The 20,392-nt window shown below is 41.3% G+C and overlaps 1 protein-coding gene across 2 annotated transcripts in view; it reads right to left on the reverse strand.

Moving 5' to 3' along the window:
• ARL15 (ADP ribosylation factor like GTPase 15) overlaps positions 1 to 20,392 on the reverse strand; it is a 419,067-nt gene that overhangs the window by 364,843 nt on the left and 33,832 nt on the right. The window contains exon 2 of one of the 2 annotated variants that reach the window (XM_036848565.1): positions 19,798 to 19,854. The exons of the other annotated variant lie outside the window; for it this stretch is intronic. Within the exon in view, the coding sequence (XP_036704460.1) occupies positions 19,798 to 19,854 (57 nt within the window). The remainder of the gene's footprint in view (positions 1 to 19,797; positions 19,855 to 20,392) is intronic. 2 annotated transcript variants of the gene reach the window in all.

Consider the following 20,392-nt stretch of genomic DNA (forward strand, 5'->3'; position numbering starts at 1 on the left):
TCCGTGTCAGGGGATGAGGGTCAATCAGGATTGGTCAGAGTGACATGATGGATGAGAGAGCTGGGTCACACCCACTCCCACATGGTACCAAGAGCAGTGCCCAAGTAATCAACATAATCAACACCAGGAGGGGCAGTGGGGAGGGTCCTTCAGAAGGTTAAGAACTGATTGATTAAAAACAAAGTATCACCAGATGAAAATCTAAGTTCATTCAACTCAATACAAGCAGGTTCTTTGCCAAGCCACAAGAGAAAACTGAAGTAGGCTGATGTTAAAGTTATAGTTAATTATATAATTTAGATAAGGAATCAGTTTGTTTAAAAGTAGGACACATTATAAGTAATTGTATAAGGTTAAGCAAACAGTGAGATTATCAGTACTTTTCTACGATAAAAGAACTTCCCCCAAATTCTGGCAAATCTTTAAGCTAAAAGAACTTCCCAAATTTTGATAGTCTTTTAAGATCACCAACACATTTCTTAAGAAACAGGTCAATCTAGTATTGGGAGATGGAGACTAGGGGAAGGGCCGGGGGGCGGGGGGGGGGGGGAATACAGTCAGAAAAACTAGACAATCGTGTACAAATTTTCTACCAATTTTTTTTTTTAAAGTCTCCTGTGGATTAAATTAGGGATTGTCAAACACTGTTCCCAGGGAACAGTGATGCTCTGTGTCTTGAAGAGAGGTATTCTGCTACCCAAAATCAGATCATGAAGATCCCTTGCCAACTAGCAGAGGGGAAAAGTTAACAAGATTGTTCAAGATGTGCTTACCTTTTTTAACCTTAGGTACTTGCTGTATAGCATGTCTACACCAGCCTCTGTTATATAAGGAATCTGATTTAATATAAGATTATATAATTAGTTATTTGAAGCTTCCCCCCAACCCCCAACATTCTGAAGTGTCACAGAAAGAATGTCATAACTTCTAGGGGCTCTGTTACTACTAAATGAGTTTGAGGTCCAATTAGAGCAATAGTATGGAGTCTGTATTTTTGTTTCTGACTAATCTTAACATATAAGTTACAAAGAACTTGACAGGAGAAAAGTAACAGCATCTTTTAGTACAATGGTTCTAAATCACAAAGACCCTCATGATGGTTTTGCATGAAAGGTCCTTGCAAAATATTTCTGATCCACAGTGCCTGGCTTGGTGTTTGACACATAGTAGGTACTTAGTAGTTCGTCCTGAGGATGGAGACATGTGAACAGATACGTATGTCCTTAAGTTACTTGGCCTGCATGGCCTTGCTTTCCTCATCTGGAAAAGATCAAGATGGCAGGGGTTGGGGGTCAGACGGGGTGAGTTAAGTGTTGTCACAAAATTGATTGTTTCTGCAAAATGTAATAGGAACTTGTCATTTGCAAATCATCTTAGTACAGGATGCTTTTTGCATTAGAGCACGTTGTGCTCTTCTTTCTATTCTGAACACCAGCAACATTCAAGTTCCTCTCCAGTCTTGCACAACTCTTTGCCTGCCTTTCAAAATCCTCACCCCAGCCCTGTCATGATTTGCATGTGTTTCTATCATGTCCGTTTAGAGACAGGATCTGGAAAGAAAAGTGAACCATGATCTTGAGCCAATTATGGGCAGGACCTTGTAACCTTGTTTTCACTACTCGAATCTTCAATTCTAGGAACTTATGTTCCCAGGAAAAGACTAGCTACTGACATGGACCCATATATAATTACTTTAGATAATTTTCCAAACTCTAATCCAAATCATTTTTCTTATTCTTGCACTTAACTCTTTGTTTTAATGGCTGGCAAGGGAAGTGTTGAATTACTTAAACAAGGGAGCCATTAGACTGAGGTGGCTTAAATGCCTGAGTAGCCTCCATAAGCAAACCTAAGCCTGAAATGCTTCAAAATCAAAACCTAAGGTCAGCTGATCATAATCAGTCAACCAGGTTTTCCGAAAAGATGCAACCACTTAAACTATAGCCAATCAAATCATTTCCTTGTTTTGCTTCTGCCTCTTTTCGATAAAAGCCTTCCCCCAGTCCCTGTTGGTGGAGAGCTCCTAACCACTTCTGGTTTGGTGCTGCCCAATTCAAATCAGTAAGCGCTCAAATAAACTCTTCAAGTTTTTAATGTGCCTCAGTTTATCTTTTAACAGATGTTAAAAAGAAATGTGACAGAAACAAAAGGTGATGTAAAGAGTTTAAAATATGCTAATCACCCTATAAATGCATGGAAAAATTCAACTCACTAGTAAAAGTGCAAATTAAAAATCACTATTAGTTTGATAAAAGATATTTTAAAAATTAACACAATTTTATCTTAGGTGGTAAAGATTTTGTTTTGTTTCCCTTTAAATTATAGTACCTAGACTTGAGATAAGAAGGTCTACAAGAGGGCAATCCCTTGCATGCCTAGCTGAAGTGCAAAGTGTATGTTTCTGGAAGGATACTAGTAAAACATACTGGGGAGGAAAAAAAACCTTCAAATGGTCCATACCTTTGACTCAGTAATTTCACATCTAGGAACTTATATTACAGAACTAATCATAGATGTTTATATTAGAAATGAGTTACTGCCTATCCTGTCCATAACCCCATTAGGGCAATCCCACCCCAAACCAAGGCCCAGCAGACTGATCCAGAGGCAAGTCCTTCACCCAGGAGGGACTCAGCCAACACCCGACGTGTGACCTGAGCTAGAAAATAACTGGGCCAAATTCCTCTCTGTTAGGAATTCTTATTTGGGCACTAAATCATCCTTGTAGGCTTTGGATCTAAGGGGCCATGAGCCAGGGTCAGGACCAGTGACCGTGTGGAGCCAACTTCAACATAAATAAGCAGCTAAGCTGTCTGATTCATATTTGTAATAATCATGTATTTAATTTCAAAATTAAAAAGAAATATAAAAATTTTTGGTAAGAAATAACCCAAGTATCTGGTTGCTTGGCAGTGAAGAGGCTACTGGTTTCCTGTTTGTAAAAACCTGCCCCCTTTCTAAGCCCACATAAAGTAAGGACCTCCAGCAAAACAAGGATAGGTACTTGTTTTCAGACCACAATTGTTGGTTTCTTCTCTCCCATTGGTTTCTTTTCAGAGCAGTATATAAACTCAGGAGTATTGACTTACATTATTTGCTGCCAGAATAATAACACCTTGTATTTGCAAAACATACTTCTGTGGAGGTAGGGGAACTGTTTGTAGACATCAGCTAAGTCAGCCAGAATGTCAGAACCACAGGCTGCTGGTGCTTAACGCACTTCAGAAATCAACCCATCCTCCTACCGCAGATGGATACTCACAGAGGGGCATCAAACTTTTATCTTATATTCATGTATTATTTCTAGCTAGCCCCATTTAAAACAAAAAGGATCTGAAGCCGCTTACAATTAAAGAGAAAATTGGGATGTTGGGAAAAGAATAATTACAAATTTTTAAAGAGGTATGCTCTAGGAGCATCTACCTTCTCTTGGAAGTCCTGGATCACAAACTGATCCTAAATCCAAACATAATTCCCACACTATTCCCAGAATAGCTCCAGAATACACAAACTCCCACGGCACTTGAACTCTGGCTTGGGCCAGAGTCTCCAAGGCAGCTCAAGATCCTCTGGAACAAAGGAAAGCCACTCAGATCAGAAGTGGAGTGGAGGGACAGGGGGCTTGAGATGCAAAGCCCAGGGTCACCCTAAGAGTCAGTGATCAAGCCAGAGCTGCTGAGAAGCATCAGGACCGCAGGCCCAAAGGACCCACCCAGAGCCCCCTTGGGCCAAGATGAGGTGGGTAGAGGGCGGCACGGCGGTAGGATGGGAAAGCCATGAGGCCAGAGGTAGCTGTCACGGACTCCGCAGGGCACACATCTTTTGAGACATAAAGAACCATACAGACCAGTCCAAAGGGGAATGGCAATACTATACTCAGGCCAGGCAGCGACCTCAACCCTCAATTTCCAGTGGAGACACAGTCCCCGACTCCTGCCAAGCTCTGCTCTCAGCTGTGAGTTCAGGCCAGGGTGGCCTACAAGGGATGGGGCGATCATACAGAGGAAGCCTAACAGAGTGCAACTGGGCTGGCTCAGAGCCAACCCCACACCCATCACGAATCTAAACAAGGAGCAGAAAGCCTGGCGCGACCCAGTGAGTACTCACACATCTGAACAGGCAGGGCCACACTCCCCTACCACCACCGCCAACACACACACACACACACACACACACACACATGCACACGCACATACACACACACACGCACATACACACACACTCTTAACCTTGGGGTTGGCTCCTGTCAAACAGTTCTGTTATCAATTCCTGATTATGCATGCAAGAGGCATAGATACCTAAGTAAACTAAAAAACTACTGATCATCCTAAATCATTTCTTTCCAGGATTAAAAATGTGATTTTGCAGCAACTCAATATTTCTGTTGATTCACTTACCCTACACATCTCCTCCTTCCCAACACTGATATTAGTTGAAATTCTCTGAAATGGACTGAAAGGGAAATCTAAACATAGGTTAGAGGTGACTGAGACCTAATCTAAATCTAAACGGCCCAGGATCTTAACAGGCTTTCATAGTTAAGAGGTTATATACATAGCCAGACATTCAAAAATCAACTGTATCTTATACACTGCAAGGGAGGCAAATGACTACAATAAATCTTATCTCAGAGAAAAAACAAACATATAGAATAACCGAGTAATCTGCTCTCTGACAAATAGAACAATCAGTAGTGTATAACATTATAATATGTTCTTAACAACATCATAATTACAACATTGCTTTTAGTTAGCAAAATGCTTTCTCACTCCAGGCCAGCAACCAGACTGTAATGCAGATACCAAACATTAACCAGAAAAAAAAAAACAAAATCACAGAAAAGGCTGTCTACCCAGAACACCCTTAGAGTTTCCACCCCCTTGACTGGTACAAGTGACTCAGTTACTACAGACACACAAAACTGTGACAAGTGCTAGAATTTATTCTGCAGTCTGAAATCTTTTCCCCAAATGAACCAACATGTGTTAGCTGTCAAGTTTGACGCAAACCTTTGCTCAAGACCTGGAGGGGAGGAAAGGCCTAACGCACTCCCTCAGCCATCCCACCACGAGATGCCCGGTATGGCCGCCCTTAATGTCGCCCCTTCTGAATGTGCACCCTGTGTTCTGCACTCTTCTCCCTACACTCTTCCCACCCCCACCCAGAGCTGCCCAGAGGTACAAGACAAACCACGTTTCTCTACACAGAAAGGGAAGAAGAGCAAGACCAACCCCAATTCCCATGGTCCCATCCTTATCTCAGGATAGCTGGCGCTCTCAACAACCCATGCAGTTTTATCTTCATAGTCATAACTACACAGATACCAAACTACCACTCCCTCTTTGACATCAGATTCATTACAATGAATTCCAGAACTCCAAACTGTTTTCTTTAGAGATGTGTAAAGGTACTATCTGCTTCTTCTGAGTCTGGTCTCTCACCTTTGGAAGCCCAGGAACTAATTAAAGACTCAAACAAGTCTCGAAGTAGACACAAATGACAAAAGAACAACAGGGCTCTGGTTAAGCTGACTTACTACTTAAGAAATAAAAATCCTCCTGATTTCAACCCATATTTGAGAAAACTCCTTATAAAATGCACAGAGTATTTTCCCTGTCTTAGAGGGGCAGGGTGCTCTAAACAGGATGAAACTCAGGTTGTTGTCAAACCTGAGACTCTGACAATGACTCAAGGGTCATCCTTCTGGACACAGAATCATAGAGTTGGACGAAACTTGCAGGTGCCATGGTCAAACCCCTTGTTTTACAAATGGGGATGCCAAGCTCAGGAGAGATGAAGAAATGTGCCCCCAATCATATAATCATCACTTTTCAATGTATCCCAATCTGAGTCATCAATTAATGACACTCCCCAATTCCCCCAAATCACCCAAGCCCAGTACTTGGAAAGCAGCCTAGTTAATGAGTAAACCCTGGGTTTCTCTGCATAGGCCTTAGCAGTATGAGCCAAAGAAAAAAGTTTCGCCTGCTTCTCATCTCACCTCCTGGAGGGTGACAGGCCATAGGAAGCAAGACCTGCTCTCATGTGCTGGGAGTGAGGGGCTGCAGAGGGAAAACAGTGTTTCCCAGGTCAGAAGGTAACTCCAACATGACTTCCCTATGGACCCAACAGGAGCGCATCACGGTGTCACTGGGTCATTAACAACACAGCATTGCCAGTCACATCCATCCTGTGGGAGAATGCCTGGACCGTGATGACGTGTGGGAGGTAACACTTGCTTCTTGCCAACTACACCCATTAATAGACCTCATTGTTATTTCAAAATGCCTGGTGTTTATGGTTCACAATCCAGTTGGACCACATGATTTAACAAGTTAGATTTGATAAGATGTCCCACCATGTTCAAATTTATCAAGCTAACCCAGAAGGGCCTTCCAGAATAATCAGTTGTATGGCTGTTAGCACAACTGACACCGTCTAGGACCCATACACTTCCTCCTGTCCTTCCACTGACCCTACCTAGGGCTGTACCGTGAGGTAAATCACTTCTCTGTTGTCAAGGGCTTTATAGTTAATAGATACTGTTTAATAAACATTACGACCAAGTGGCCTCTATGCTCTGTTAGTCCCCAAACAATGATGAAGACCTTCACTGACATACTCTCAGCACCCACAAGACTAGTTACACATTCATACACCTTGACTTAGGGATGCACTTCCAGTTTCCTAGCACGTACCCCCATACCCTGGGTTAACTTTAAAATTGTCCCAGTGCCCCCTCGGCGGTGCAGAGTGCAGCTGCGAATGCCTCCAATCACTGCCCACCTGATCCAGACCCTGCCCTGTAAGTTATCCTATAAGAAACTGAGCCATTGATTATATGGAGCTGCCTAGTTTTTCGGTCTCAATCTACCTTCTCATTTCAGTGGGCACTTTTCATTCCCTCCATCCTCCAATATCAGTAGTTCCCTCAAAGGGTCAGGATGCTGTCTTACCTCTAGAGTCTAGCACTTTAATTGACATACAGTAGATACTCAATAGATATTTGTCAAATTGAACTGGTCCTATGTTGGTTATGGAAATATTGGGACTAAATATGCAAAAAAAACCAAAGAACTTCAATACCCTGGGTTTTAATTTATTACATTTGTAATCATACAGCATATGCACTGAAAATATCCTTAGAGAATATCCACTCTAGTTCTCTTTTACATAGCACAAAACAGGCTCAGAACAGGTAAGTGAATATCCCATATTTACCTGTTACACAGGTTACAAAGCTGGACCCCCCCCTTCTCTCTCTTATGCACACACACACACACACACACACACACGTACGCACACACACACCATTACTACCACCTCTTTTTAGGGAAAACAGGAAGTCATTTGCTCTTATCATCTAGGAATGAACAAGCAAAAATTCCAATGAGAATCTAGTTAATTGGATTCCCAATCAAATTGAGGTTTCACATTAATGTGTCCCAGAGGTTAATGTGCTATGTTTAAATTAATAGTGTAATAAATTAAATTAATACTTAATGTGCTACATTTATCCATGATATTGCATGTTTTCAATACAAGGTCTCCCCTGAAAATCATTAAGTCAATAGAAGAATGTGTACTCTGAGATGAAAGCTTACATGCATGTTAAGGGCCATTTCGTTTCAGGATCTGCTATCTCAACCTCTTTCATTTAAGAAATCTATTTTCCAACAAACCTTTCTATACATTAAACATCCATCTCCCACACACAATCCTAAATTTAAATGGATATTCCTGCCTCTCTTCAACAACCTTTTTTTTTTTTTTTCCCTAAGATTTAAGCCACCATCTAAGCTTCTGGTTTTGATGCTGCTTTACAAATGAGGCTGGATTCACAAGAAGCAGAATTAGGGGTGATTTTTAGTGAGAATTTCACTCAAACTTATCATTTTCAGAAGAGAATAGCAAGGCCCAGATTATAAAATATTTTGCCCAACATTATTCAAGTAAACAGCAGGGCCTAAATCAGAACCTGCCTTTGCAATCCACAAATCTGCCTGCCTTTATGGCATTGATTTTTAGACTCTCAAAGGACTAGTACCGAAAAACTGTCTCTTTCCTAAAACATGACCAAACCCCAGTAATCTATTTTCATTCCTTCGTTAATAACCATATTCCTATTTCATATTCCATGTCTAGATTGCTAGGTTTTGTTCTTTCTTCCCATGACAGCAATTATTTTCTCCTATCTCTAATAAGTAAAATAATGGTATACTGATCTTTCCCTCCTGCCAGCAAAGCTGAGAGCCCCTTCTTGTACTCTTCATGTGAGCTCATTAAAATGAACATTTTTTAAATTCTAAATCTGTTAAAAGTTTTATCAAAGTTCTACATTAGCTTACTTCCCCCCCCCCAACACACACACGCAAAATTCAGTTTGTGATCCTTTCAAATCAAAAGTTTAGACAGGAAATTAGATGATGAAATTCAGCGAAATGAACAGGCACTTTAATTCCTCTTGCCCGGCACCAGCAACAGAAAGTAGCATTTGGGAACATAATGGACATAACGGGAGTCATTGGGCAGTAAAACTTCTGGCTTATCTTTTCCTCTAGGTTGAATTCATGTGATGGGGTGGAAAAACAGGATAACAATATAGCAAATTTTCCACACTGTTGCCTACAATTGCTGGGGAAATGTTAAGGCAGAGATTACAGGACCAATGGCACAGCACTGTGTTTTTTTTTGGTTTTTTTTTAAACATTAATCATAGGCTAAAGTGAATTATGCATTTATAAAAAATAAAAGCACAAAAAAATTCTAATATTAACGATTTTGTGATAACCCAACTATAACTAGTAGTTTGCATTCTGAACCTGTACCAGATAAAGCTGAAGAATGGTAGTTGAAATGTCCCAGTTAACCTACCATTGTCACTGTTAACAAATAAAACAAGACTAGAGAGCATTCAAATATAATGAAGCATATTTTGTTAAAAAATTTTTCTACCTCCACAGCAATGACAGAAAAAAAGGAACCACAATTTTTAAAAGATAAAGACTAAAGGGAAAAGGTAGTATTTTAATCATGGAGTATAAAATAATAAGATGAATGCATGCTTCCTCGCCCACTGGTCAGAACCCAGAATCATATGGTGACTTATCAATGTAATTTTTAGTGACCAGCTGACAATTTGAGTGTATTTGCCTTCCATTTTCTTGAAAGCGAAGAACTGAAAATGACTTAACTGGTCATTATAGAGTTGTTCACTTCCTCAACACCATATTTTGAATTTTTCCTTTGTTTTGTGCCCTGCAGGTTTTTATATCTGAGGCCAACGCACCATGAAAAGACTCAGAAGTGAGAGCAGTGGCTTCTCTCTTAACTGGAAGTAGGGTAGTTGTGAAAGCGGGGGTGATAGAAGAATTTATACAGATGGACACTGATTTCCTTAACAATCATCTCAATGCTAGCACACCACTTAGAATGTCTTTGTGTATCCCAGGGGCAGGTATTACCAATTCCAACCCACTGATTGGAGCTCTGTTCATGCATTCATTCACTCCAAAAATATTCTCTGAGCGCCTGCAACATGTCAGGCACTTATCTAGGTACTGGAGGTACAACAGTGAATGAAACAAGTAAGACTCCCTGCCTTCATGGACCTTCCAAGTCAGAGTACACAATCTGTGAAATGTGTGATTGGTGCTATAGCCAGAGCTGCCTGAGCCTCCTGGAGTCTGGACAAAGCTCTCTCTTCTCCCCAACCCAAAGAACCATATACCTATTCAGTTAATGCATAGTTATTGAGCACCAACTACCCGCCAGAGCCCTAGCTAAACTCAAAGGAATACAGAGGACACAGACTGATTCTCCAATATACAACAAGCATAAAGCCTCTCATTCAGATTCACTTTGTATAATATTCTAAGTCAATGTTTAAATAAACTTGAGTTCTACAAAGCAAAGACCAAATGATCACCAGGGTCAATTATATTCTTCTCTATATACATAATATTAATCTATTTGCTCTGCTTAAAATCTAAAACACAATTGTGTTCCCAAATTATATTGCATATAAGTAAACTATATCCTTGATAGTGACTGCATTCTAAAATAATTTTTAATCCTTGACAAAAACAAGTTATTTTCCCTATCAAGACAAAAGTACTAGTCCTAAGGACTAAACACTAAACATTTGTCAAGAAATCAAAGTCAGGACTTCCCTGGTGGTCCAATGGTTAAGACTCCGTGCTCCCAATGCAGTGGGCCCGGGTTCCATCCCTGGTCAGGGAACTAGATCCCACATGCCGGAACTAAGATCCCGCCTGCCGCAACTAACACCCAGCACAGACAAATAAATAAATAAATATTAAAAAAAGAAGAAGAAGAAAAACAGAAAAAACTTTAAAAAAAAAAAACAAAAACAAAGTCAACCATCCGTGAAAAGAGACAACATAAAAATACGCATTTCCTAGGGTGGAAATTTCCATCAACCAGACACACTCTTGTTAAGGACCACCATGTCATTTATATTGGGAAATATTAAACATTCTAAGTTCCTAAGTTAAATGATTCTACACGTTTATCAAGAACAGAGCCCCTCCACCTAACCACACAGCTACAATTGATAATAACCAAACGAAGCTTTCCAAAAGGCCTTTGTAAAGAATGATCCCCATGTAACCAGTCAATTTTCTACTGCCTCTTTTTTGTGTTGCCTTTTAAATCAGGATATCTACAGTCAAGAAATGAGAAATATTATACTTCATAAATAAAGCTGAGTTAACAGAGAATATATAATTAGAATTTCTTCTCCACTCGTGATAGTAGACTTGCAGTTATAGCCACTATTTCATACCGTTAAGCCTTGAAAGTGAAGGCAGCTAGCAGAGTGAGAAGGGGCATCTACAGCAAACAGAGCACACCCTGAAAGCTGAACTCTTAACTCTGCTTTCAACTGCACAACAGCCTAACCAAGAGAACAACCTGGAATAGACTATATTGTTTATTAACACTGTAACCCAAATGAAGGAAAACGCTCTCTAAGGCTCCATCTAGATCAAAATATCCCAAGTCAAAAAAAAAAATTTCTGAAACTTCAGCAAGCCATATTGAATTTAGATAGTCCTTTGCCTGACCTCAAAATACAGTACAAAGTTATAATGAAAAGATATAATATAGATTATGTCATAAATGCATAAAGGATACTATAGCCTCTAAATAGGGTATAGTCTGTGAATTCTGGGTAAAGCCAGAAAATATCAGCCCCAGATTTAGGTTAATTATAAATTTTAAAAAATATATCAATCACCAATGATAAGATAAATCGGCATCATGTACCCCTAATAAGATGCAATGAGGATACGATGTCACCTCCATAATATTCCTGCCAAAATTTTTTAACATGAGTCTAATAATGATGGAACAGTTACACAGGTCTAAACTGAAACACGTTCTGCAAAATAACTGGCCTGGCCCTTTCAGAAATGTCTTTGAATAAAGGACAAAAAAAAAAAAGAAAAGAAAATATTAAGAAACTACTCTAAATTCAACAAAGTCATATTGAACATCTACTGCCTGGAGGGTAGTAAAGTGTGTTGGGTAAGGGTTTAGAATTCAGCATAAATTCACTCAAATTCTAGCTCCAAATCCTGTCTCCACCATGTGGAAAATACATTTAAGCACACTACGCCCCTGTTGTCTCTCTATCAAATGAGGATAATAATAGCGCCTTCTTCACAAGATTGTAGAGAATTAAATGATTTCACCTATAAAGGCCTTAGCACACTTAGTAAGTGCTCAGTAAATGTCAGGGGTGATAAATACTGATGTTGGTGGTAAAGAGCCATCAGATGCTAAGGGTAAAGGGAGAAACAGAATGACAGGGTCATCGCCCTTGGTGAGCTTACAGTTAGAGGGAAATTAACAGGAAATTCTAAGACTGTGAAATACAGGTACTTTGGCTGGTGAAAGACTCTAGAGTGCAAAGAAAGGGACACCTTAGAAAGAACATTTAATCCAGGTATTGGAGGTCATGGAGGGCTTCCCAGAAGAGGTGACAGCTCACCATTCCAGGATGAGAGGATAGCACGTACAAAGTGCTAGAAGTACAAAAGAGAACAGACCAAGAGCTGAAGACAGATGAGTATGCCTGGAATACACAATGCTGGAGGTGGAAGAGGAGCTAGAGAGAGAAGGCTAAATGGACAAGCAGAGCCAACGCATGCAGGGCACCTTATAAACTTTGTTAAGGATTCTGGGCTTTAACTTAAGAGCAATGGGAGGCTACTGAGACGTTTACAGCATAAGCAGATATGCATTTCACAGTTATGCTGATTACAGAAGGGAGAAGTGGACTGAGAGGGGGCAAGATTGGAAAGGGATGACCAGCTAGGAGGAGACCGTTAGGGTTTTCCAGGCAAAAAATGGTGGTGCTAGAACCTGGGTAATGGCAGCAAAGAGGAGAGATGACTAGGATGGGAGAGGTCCAACCCTGGGGACCAATAAGATGATGAGGCCGGGGAGAGCTGAGGACTGAGTTCAGCTCCTGGCGCGGCCGCTGGATGGGCTGCTGCGCCAGTCACGGAGAAAGGAAGCAGGGGCCATGAGCGGGTTTGGGGTGGAAAGAGAGTGGGGTCAGTCTGGGTCAGACTCAGCGTGAAGGGCCACCCGAGTGGAGCTGTGCTGGAGTCACAAAGGTCTGCAGCAGACAAGCCTTGATGGTGAGAGGAAAGGATACATTCTACATTCCCCAGAATAAAACACCTAAACCAAACAGATTTTATCTTGTTCTTATATGGGCTCCAATTTCAAAAGATGACTAAAAAAAAAAAAAAAAAAAAAAAAGCAAGGCATTCCTGTCAATCTCACACATTTCATGGTGTAACTCTCTTACTGTATAAACAGAGAGTAGGATGGATATTTGTGGCTCTCAACAAGTTCATTAAACCTCAAACTTTAAATCCCCCTGCCAGGAAAGTTAGCAACATTAGCCAGACATTCTTGCTCTACTTGAGCACATTATTTTGTTTACTAAAGAAAGCAAGCAATCATCAACTCTCACCTCCTAGGTTATAAAGCATATAACCTTCCACTTACACCCTTCAAAATAAAATTGTCAAAATACAAATGTACACTAACCACATGTGTCTGTGCACAAAAGTACATATAATACGCTGATATTTGTAAATAAAATACTAGATTTGATCTTGGCCCATAAAGCCTCAGTTATCCATCCAACCAGAAGGCGGACTTGTCACAAACACAAGATCACTCTTGTTGCCCCACTAGGTGCTCATTCACCGTGTGCACTGGCAATGGCTACCGGCAAAGCCGACTCTCCTCCACACCTTCCTCAGGGTGTACCGCCCTGTCTGAAGCCGAGGCGCAGATCAATTTGCCTTAGCTTATTTCCTCATGAGACAGCAAATTGTCCCCCAATGTCCATTCTCTTCTCCCCGTTACGAACAGAACCCCCAGAGTCTTAGCTCCTCACCAGAGCCCCCATGTCCAAGCCTCTCCTGCAGTGACACAGTCATGTGACTCAACTTCCGGGACTTGGGAGGTGAGGGGAAGTGTGTAGAACTTCCAGGTCACATCCAGAAAGGGAACTGCTGGCCTCCGTTCCTCTTTCCCGAACAACTAACAGACACGGGAGTGGTGAGCTGTCTTCAACCTGCACAGGAGCAGAATAAACTAGGCAAAGGAAGAACATGCTAGAAGGTGCCCGAGTCCCTAAAGGACTCATGGAGCAAAGGGCTAGATTCCAAACTGACTACCAGCTTAGAATCTGATATGAAATAGAAACTTAACTCTGTTTAAGCCACTGTTACTTTGATCTTCATTAAAACAGCCAAACCAATAACTTAATTCATTTGCATTCCATTAAGGTCTCCAATTGTGCTGAATTTCTTCAATTAACGTGTGCCTCCCTTTGTCTTGGAGCTTTTCATTTCTTTATTAGGACTGCAGACATCTCAGCATCCCACACAATTTACAATAAATATTTAAGCTGGAGCCTTCAAGGAGCACAAAAAACAGGGACAGTCAACACCACTCCTCTCCACATGGTCATGTATTAAAGCTGCTCTTTTGTTTGTTCCCAGAGCAAAGACTTGCAGAGCCCATAGGCGGGACTGCCAGTCTGTCTGACACATATTTAACCTTGGTGTTTTACTGACAATAACATCCTAAACCCGGCATCAGGACTTGCCTACCTTGATTTCCTTTCCCTCCAGGAATGACGACAGATTTTACTGCGTCCTCTATACTTTCTTCTTTCGTGCCTGTGGTACACAGCACGCTGCTTCCCTTCCCCTCCTGCATGAGATGTCCATGCCCTAATCCTCAAAACCCATGACTATGTTACCTTACGTGGCAAGAAGGGGGCGTCACAGGTGTGATTAAGTTAAGGATCTTGAGATGGGAATGGGAAGGTTGGCCTGGATTGTCCAGGTGTGCCCAATTTAATCACTAGGGTCCTTATAAAGAGAGAGAGAGGATTATTAGACGTGTTAGAGAAGATGTGATAACAGAAACAGAGATGTGACAAATGGAGAAGCTGAAGTGATGCCACTGCTAGAAGGGGGCCAAGAGCAAAGGAGTACAGGCAGCCGCCAAAGGTAAGGATCAGACTGTCCTCTAGAGCCTCCAGAAAGAACGCAGCCCTGCCAACATCTTGGTTTTAGCCCAGCGAGACCCACTTGACTTCTGACCTTCAGAATGATAAGAGAATAAATATATGTTGCTTTAAGCTACTAAATTTGTGGTAATTTGTCTCAGCAGCAAAAGGAAACAAATACAGTGTCCTTACAAGTAGCAATATATGTTGTAAAAACTCAAAGTTTAGGGCAGGATTTGTTCAGACTTAAAGAGCTAGATTAAAATAAGTTTTAATAATATACAATATTACTAATAGTATTATTAATAATGATATACAACTGTTGTGCCATTTATTCTAATAGGTAGCCCTCCCTGCCCCCTCCTTAAAAAAAAAAGTCATAGAAGTTGAATATGAGCATTGTGTGGCAGGTACAAGCAAATGTTACAGCTAGATAAAAGGATAATCACTACCCACCACTGCATGCCTCTGTATCTCAGGATGAATCTACATGCCATTTTCACAAACGCTGTTATTGTTCTATAGGATGTATGTTTTCTCTGCTAGTAAAACAGCATTTTTCTGCAAAGTCAAAAGAAGAATTTAAAGAGTTTTTAAAGCTCTTATTATTAACCAAAATCACTAGCCACACACAATATTTTACTGCTATTATTTAGTTCAAATCTCATTCATCACTAGATTGAATTTTAGTTCACACAGGGGTTGGGTACGGAGAGGCAACAATCAGCCCACAGGGTCCGTGTGCTTCAAACAGGACCATCCTGGAGGAGGCAAGATTAACGGGCCCGGCTTCATTCATCTCGGCCTCCGAGCTTTCAGTTTTGACCAAAGGGGTTCGCACTCCAACAAGGAAGGTGGCCAGATGCTCAAATGACCACTCCAACCCTCACCCCGCTTCTAGCCACCACCAGCTGGTTGTCCACCACGGTGCTCTGGCTCTGATAACAGTAACAGTTCCCAACTCAGAGACGTCTGGGAACAACTGCAAGTCCCTTTGAGGGCATTTACCCTGACATTCCAAAGGGAAGTCCTAAACTATGCCCTAGCATGCCCTCTAGCCTAGAGTTAATCCACACCTGACTGCCAAAGGTTCATTTCAAGATCACTTTCTCAAGTATGGCCTGTTGCCATTGCTCGAATTTCAAAAAAACCATAGACCCACAATTGTGATGTAAACTCCTGGCCTGGACTTACTTCCCCTTCTTCTTCCCGACCAGAACCCAGTGAATGTTGTTTAATACCCAAAATAGTCTAGATTCACATAACAGGTCTTCTTTTGTTTCAAAAACTAAATTACCTCTTTGTAAGACGTCACGGTATCACATTTGAGAGAACACACACTCTGTCCTGTGCTACATGGCACAGGAAAGGGAGTTATCTCCTCAGAGCAGATGCTTCATCTAAAAACCTTTTTCTGTTTTGCTCTGTTTCAATTTGTCCTAGCATTTGGGTTTGGGAGCGGCTATCACTCCATCACTGATAGTGCGTAAGTTTCTCTACCCACGCCTTGAGATCCCTGCCTAGAAAACTGAGGTAGGCTTTGTTTTCTTCAGCTTCCTGAGTTAAGGCACTCTAAACAAGCATCATTTCCTTTCGATGTCTAGAGAAAGTTCTGTCCCCTCCAAACACTGGAAAGAAAAGTAGATGTCATGCAAAGGACAGCCTTTGTTTTCTCTGAGTAATGGTTTTTATTAAACTGTTTAATATTTAAGGTTCAGTATGCACTCACCTGCATACAACACATTTACTTTTTTTTTTTTTAATAAATTTCTTTATTTTATTTATTTATTTTTGGCTGTGTTGGGTCTTTGTTGCTGCGAGCAGGATTTTCTCTAGTTGCGGCGAGCAGGGGCTACTCTTTGTTGCGGTGCGCAGGCTTCTCATTGTGGCGGCTTCTCTTGTTGGGGAGCATGGGCTCTAGGTGTGCAGGCTTCAGCAGTTAAGGCACGCAGGCTCAGTAGTTGTGGCTCGTGGGCTCTACAGCGCAGGCTCAGTAGTTGTGGCGCACGGGCTTAGTTGCTCCGTGGCATGTGGAATCTTCCCAGACCAGGGCTCGAAGCCGTGTCCCCTGCGTTGGCAGGCGGATTCTTAACCACTGCGCCTCCAGGGAAGCCCAACACATTTACTTTTATACTTTGGAAGTTTTCAGCGTGTCTGTCCTGTATACATTCCATTTTGGTCTTGGCTCATTTCAGATTACGGATCCCAAATACGTAAGAAGTACGGCTTTTCTCTCCTTAGTTAAGTGCTTAATCAGCTGCTTTTTAGCAATGTTAGAGGCATATAGAAATAAAAGTCATGTCAACTACCTATCACCATCATCTCAGACATTCACCCATAATCTTTAGTTTCCTCCTCTACTTTGTTTTACTTAAAACTTAGCGTTTCTTTTCGACGGGTACTACTAAGTTTTTCATGTGTGTTTATGTTCTTTATTTACAATTCACAAGATTTTTTTTTTCCCCTCCCTGTTTTAGTCTGCTTGGGCTGCTATAACAAATTATGATAGAATGGGTGGCTTAAACGACAGATATTTCTCACAGTTTTAGAGTTAGAAGTCCGAGATCAGGGTGCCAGCACAGTCGGGTTCTGGTAAGAGCTCTTTCCCTGGCTCATGGAAGGCTGCCTTCCTGATTCACAGCACAGGGAAAGAGAGAGAGCAAACCCTCTGATGTCTCTTCTAAGGGCTAATCCCCTCACAAGGACCCCACCCCCTCACGACTGTATCTAAACCTAATTTCCCCCCAAAGGCCCCATCTCCAAACACCATCACACTGCAGGTTAGGGCTTCGACACGTGAATTCCGGGTAGGAGGACAAATCTCTCCACAGTGCTCTCCTTTAGGGACAATTTTCATCTGCCTTGGAATCAGTCCACAGCAAGAGCTTCTTCATTAAATAAGCAGAGACGAGCACCTGCACGATCCCAGGCCCAGGCTAAGTGCTAGGTAATCGAGGATGACCAAGCACCATCCCTGACATCAACAGTCCCGGTGTTCTCAGGTTCTAGTGGTAAATACACTGTTGTGCTGACTCCCCGTGGTGCCCACACTCAGATCTCCCATCTAGAGAAGCACAGCCGGCCGACAGCCTCGAGCGGCCACAGCTGCAGGCGTTCGTGCTGAGGCGGTACTTCTGCTGGGCTGCTGCCAGCCAGGGCCCGGGCACTCGGAGGTCCTGGAGTCGGGCCTTTCCTGCGCATCATGGGGCCCCTCAAACAGGCAGCTTTGCTCAAGGAGGTCCCGCCAGCCCACGCAAGACTTCCGCGGAACCGCACTGCAGTGTAAAGCTCCTCCTCCCTGGTCGTCCTCCTTCCCGCTCTCCTTCCACAGGACTCGGACACGCAGCATGGTCTGAAGGCTCTCCCTACTCCCTCCTGTTCCCTCCTCCTCATCCTTCACTGACATTTCTCTAATTTTTCTCCGGCACTCCTAATTCCAATTTGGCATTTGCTTCCCAGAGGACCCCCCCCCCATCAACAACAACAACAAAAATACTAACAAAGTAACTTCAGATAAACAACAGAAAACACGTCTAGCCCCAAGTAATCTATTCATCTAACTGGGGATAAATATCACCCAATTTTGTTTTGAGATGGCAAATATCATATACAAAATCCAGCATCTTGAGGGAAAACTTAAAATACATAAAAAGATACTCAGCTGAGACAAGCAGCTAACACAAGTGAGAAAAGGAATAAAGAAAATGTGCTTTTTTTAAGTTCAAACTAAGGCAAAACTGAAAACGGTGTTCACACCAATGTAACTGAACAGATGGCTACTGAGCACCTACCGTGTGCCAGATGCTGTGGAAGATACAAGGACAAGCACAGCTAGGCAGTCTGTGGTCATATCCGTTACTCAGAGCTCTTGCTCCATTCATTCTAAACAATTTCCTTAAACTTCTTGTGCACACATATTCACACTCCTCTGTGCAAGGTGGATGAGAAACAAAATCACCTTAAGTCTTTTTAAACCCTTCCACAGAAAATAATTTGGTCTTCAAAAGTAAACATCATTCCATTTCCTGTTCACTCTCAGAATCCCCTCCCTAGGCCTTCAAAGGGAAAAAGTCAAGATACTTTGTCACTGAGTCTTTACATTAGAAAAGTTCCTTAATGGTCATCTACATAGACACACCCCTATATTTCTGAATTACGAAATGGGCTGGCTTATGGCACTGGAGTCAACTGACAGACTCATGTAAAAAAAGAAAAAAAATTCCAAAACACACTAACATTTTCTATATTGTTGTGTTGTGAAGTATATCATACATACAAAAAAGTAAATGAAGCAAATATGTTGTTTAAAGAGTAACTATAAAGCCAACACCACGTGCCCACCATTCAAGTTAAGAAGCAGAACATCACTAAAACTTTTAAAGCCTTTTCCTCGCCTCCCCTTTCCTAGAGCAGAATTTCTCAGCCTCAGCCCTGCTGACATTCTGGGCCAGATAACTACTAAGTGCTTACCCAGTGTATTTATTGCTGGATGTTTAGCAACACCCTGGCCTCCGCCCAGTGGACGCCAGTAGCATGCCACCACCACCCTCAGGAGAAGCAACCAGAAACGTCTCCAGCCATTGCCACATAGCCCCTGGAGGGCAAAATCGTCCCCCGTAGAGAACTACTGCCCTAGAGGTAACGACATCTGAATTTTTACATTTCTTTATAATTTATCTGTCTACTTATGTAACCTTAAAACAATGTATTGCTTAGTGTTGCCGTTTTCAAACTTTGTAGAAATCAAATCATACTGCATGTATTTTCCTGTGATTTGTTCTTTAATCAACATTATATTTGTAAAATGTAACCACTGTGTATTATAGCTGTAGTTCATATAGATTACTTTTAGTTTATAATGTTTGCTGCTATATGGTAGCCTATGAAATTAATTAAAATGCCACAATTTATTAATCCAATCTATTACTGATGGACATTTGCATTATTTCTAATATTTTCCTTTTATGAATACTTCTGCTGGAACTTTCCCTGCACAGGTCTTCTTATAATTACACAACAATTTCTCTGAAGTACACACCTAGGAGTAGATTTGCTCGGGTCATAGAACTTTCTGGTACTCAACTTTATTGTTTTCCAAAGTGGCTGTATAAATGTACACTCCCACCAGCAGAGGAGGACAATTCCCATAGCTCCATACACTCTCCAGGGCTCGGTCCTTCATTTATATTTTCATGATACTTGGTACCGAAAAAATATACATTGCTTACCGTGTAAATGCCAATTCTACAGACAGCAAATGAGATCTGGATACATTCAGACATTCTCTACAAGATTAAAATAAGAGATTACAACTAAATGTTTGTCCCATAGAACTGACTTCTCCCCTCTTGTCTTGCTTCTCTCTCTAAAGAGAATCTGTTGTCTTTTGAAACCTGCTTTATGAGCAAGTGGCTTAATTTTTTCCCTTCTCTCTGCTTTTTCTAGGCCAGCTCAAATAAAACAGAGATAATAAAGTGTGTAGCATAGTGCTTTATCATGGGACTATAAAGCAGATACTTCAATCTCTAATTCAATAGCATAATTTAAGGAATGTGATTTATTGTATTGGTTTGATTTCATTTCTTTAAATCCTGCTCTAATATCTAATTTTCAGTGATTAATTCTTTGACTGCTAGAAGTAGTTTTATAAGCACTTATTTTTTTTTTAGTTCAATTCTTACTAGATCATAAATGTCTACAATGCTTACAGAAAAGTAACCTTTGTAAAAAAAAAAAAAAAAAAGTAAAAGCTCGTGGTTATATACTAAAAGTTTTGAATGGGCTGAATTTAAAGAGAAGACTGAGGTCCTTGGTCTCAGAATA

This window comes from Balaenoptera musculus, chromosome 3 (assembly GCF_009873245.2).
Source record: "Balaenoptera musculus isolate JJ_BM4_2016_0621 chromosome 3, mBalMus1.pri.v3, whole genome shotgun sequence".
Taxonomy (NCBI): Eukaryota; Metazoa; Chordata; class Mammalia; order Artiodactyla; family Balaenopteridae; genus Balaenoptera; species Balaenoptera musculus.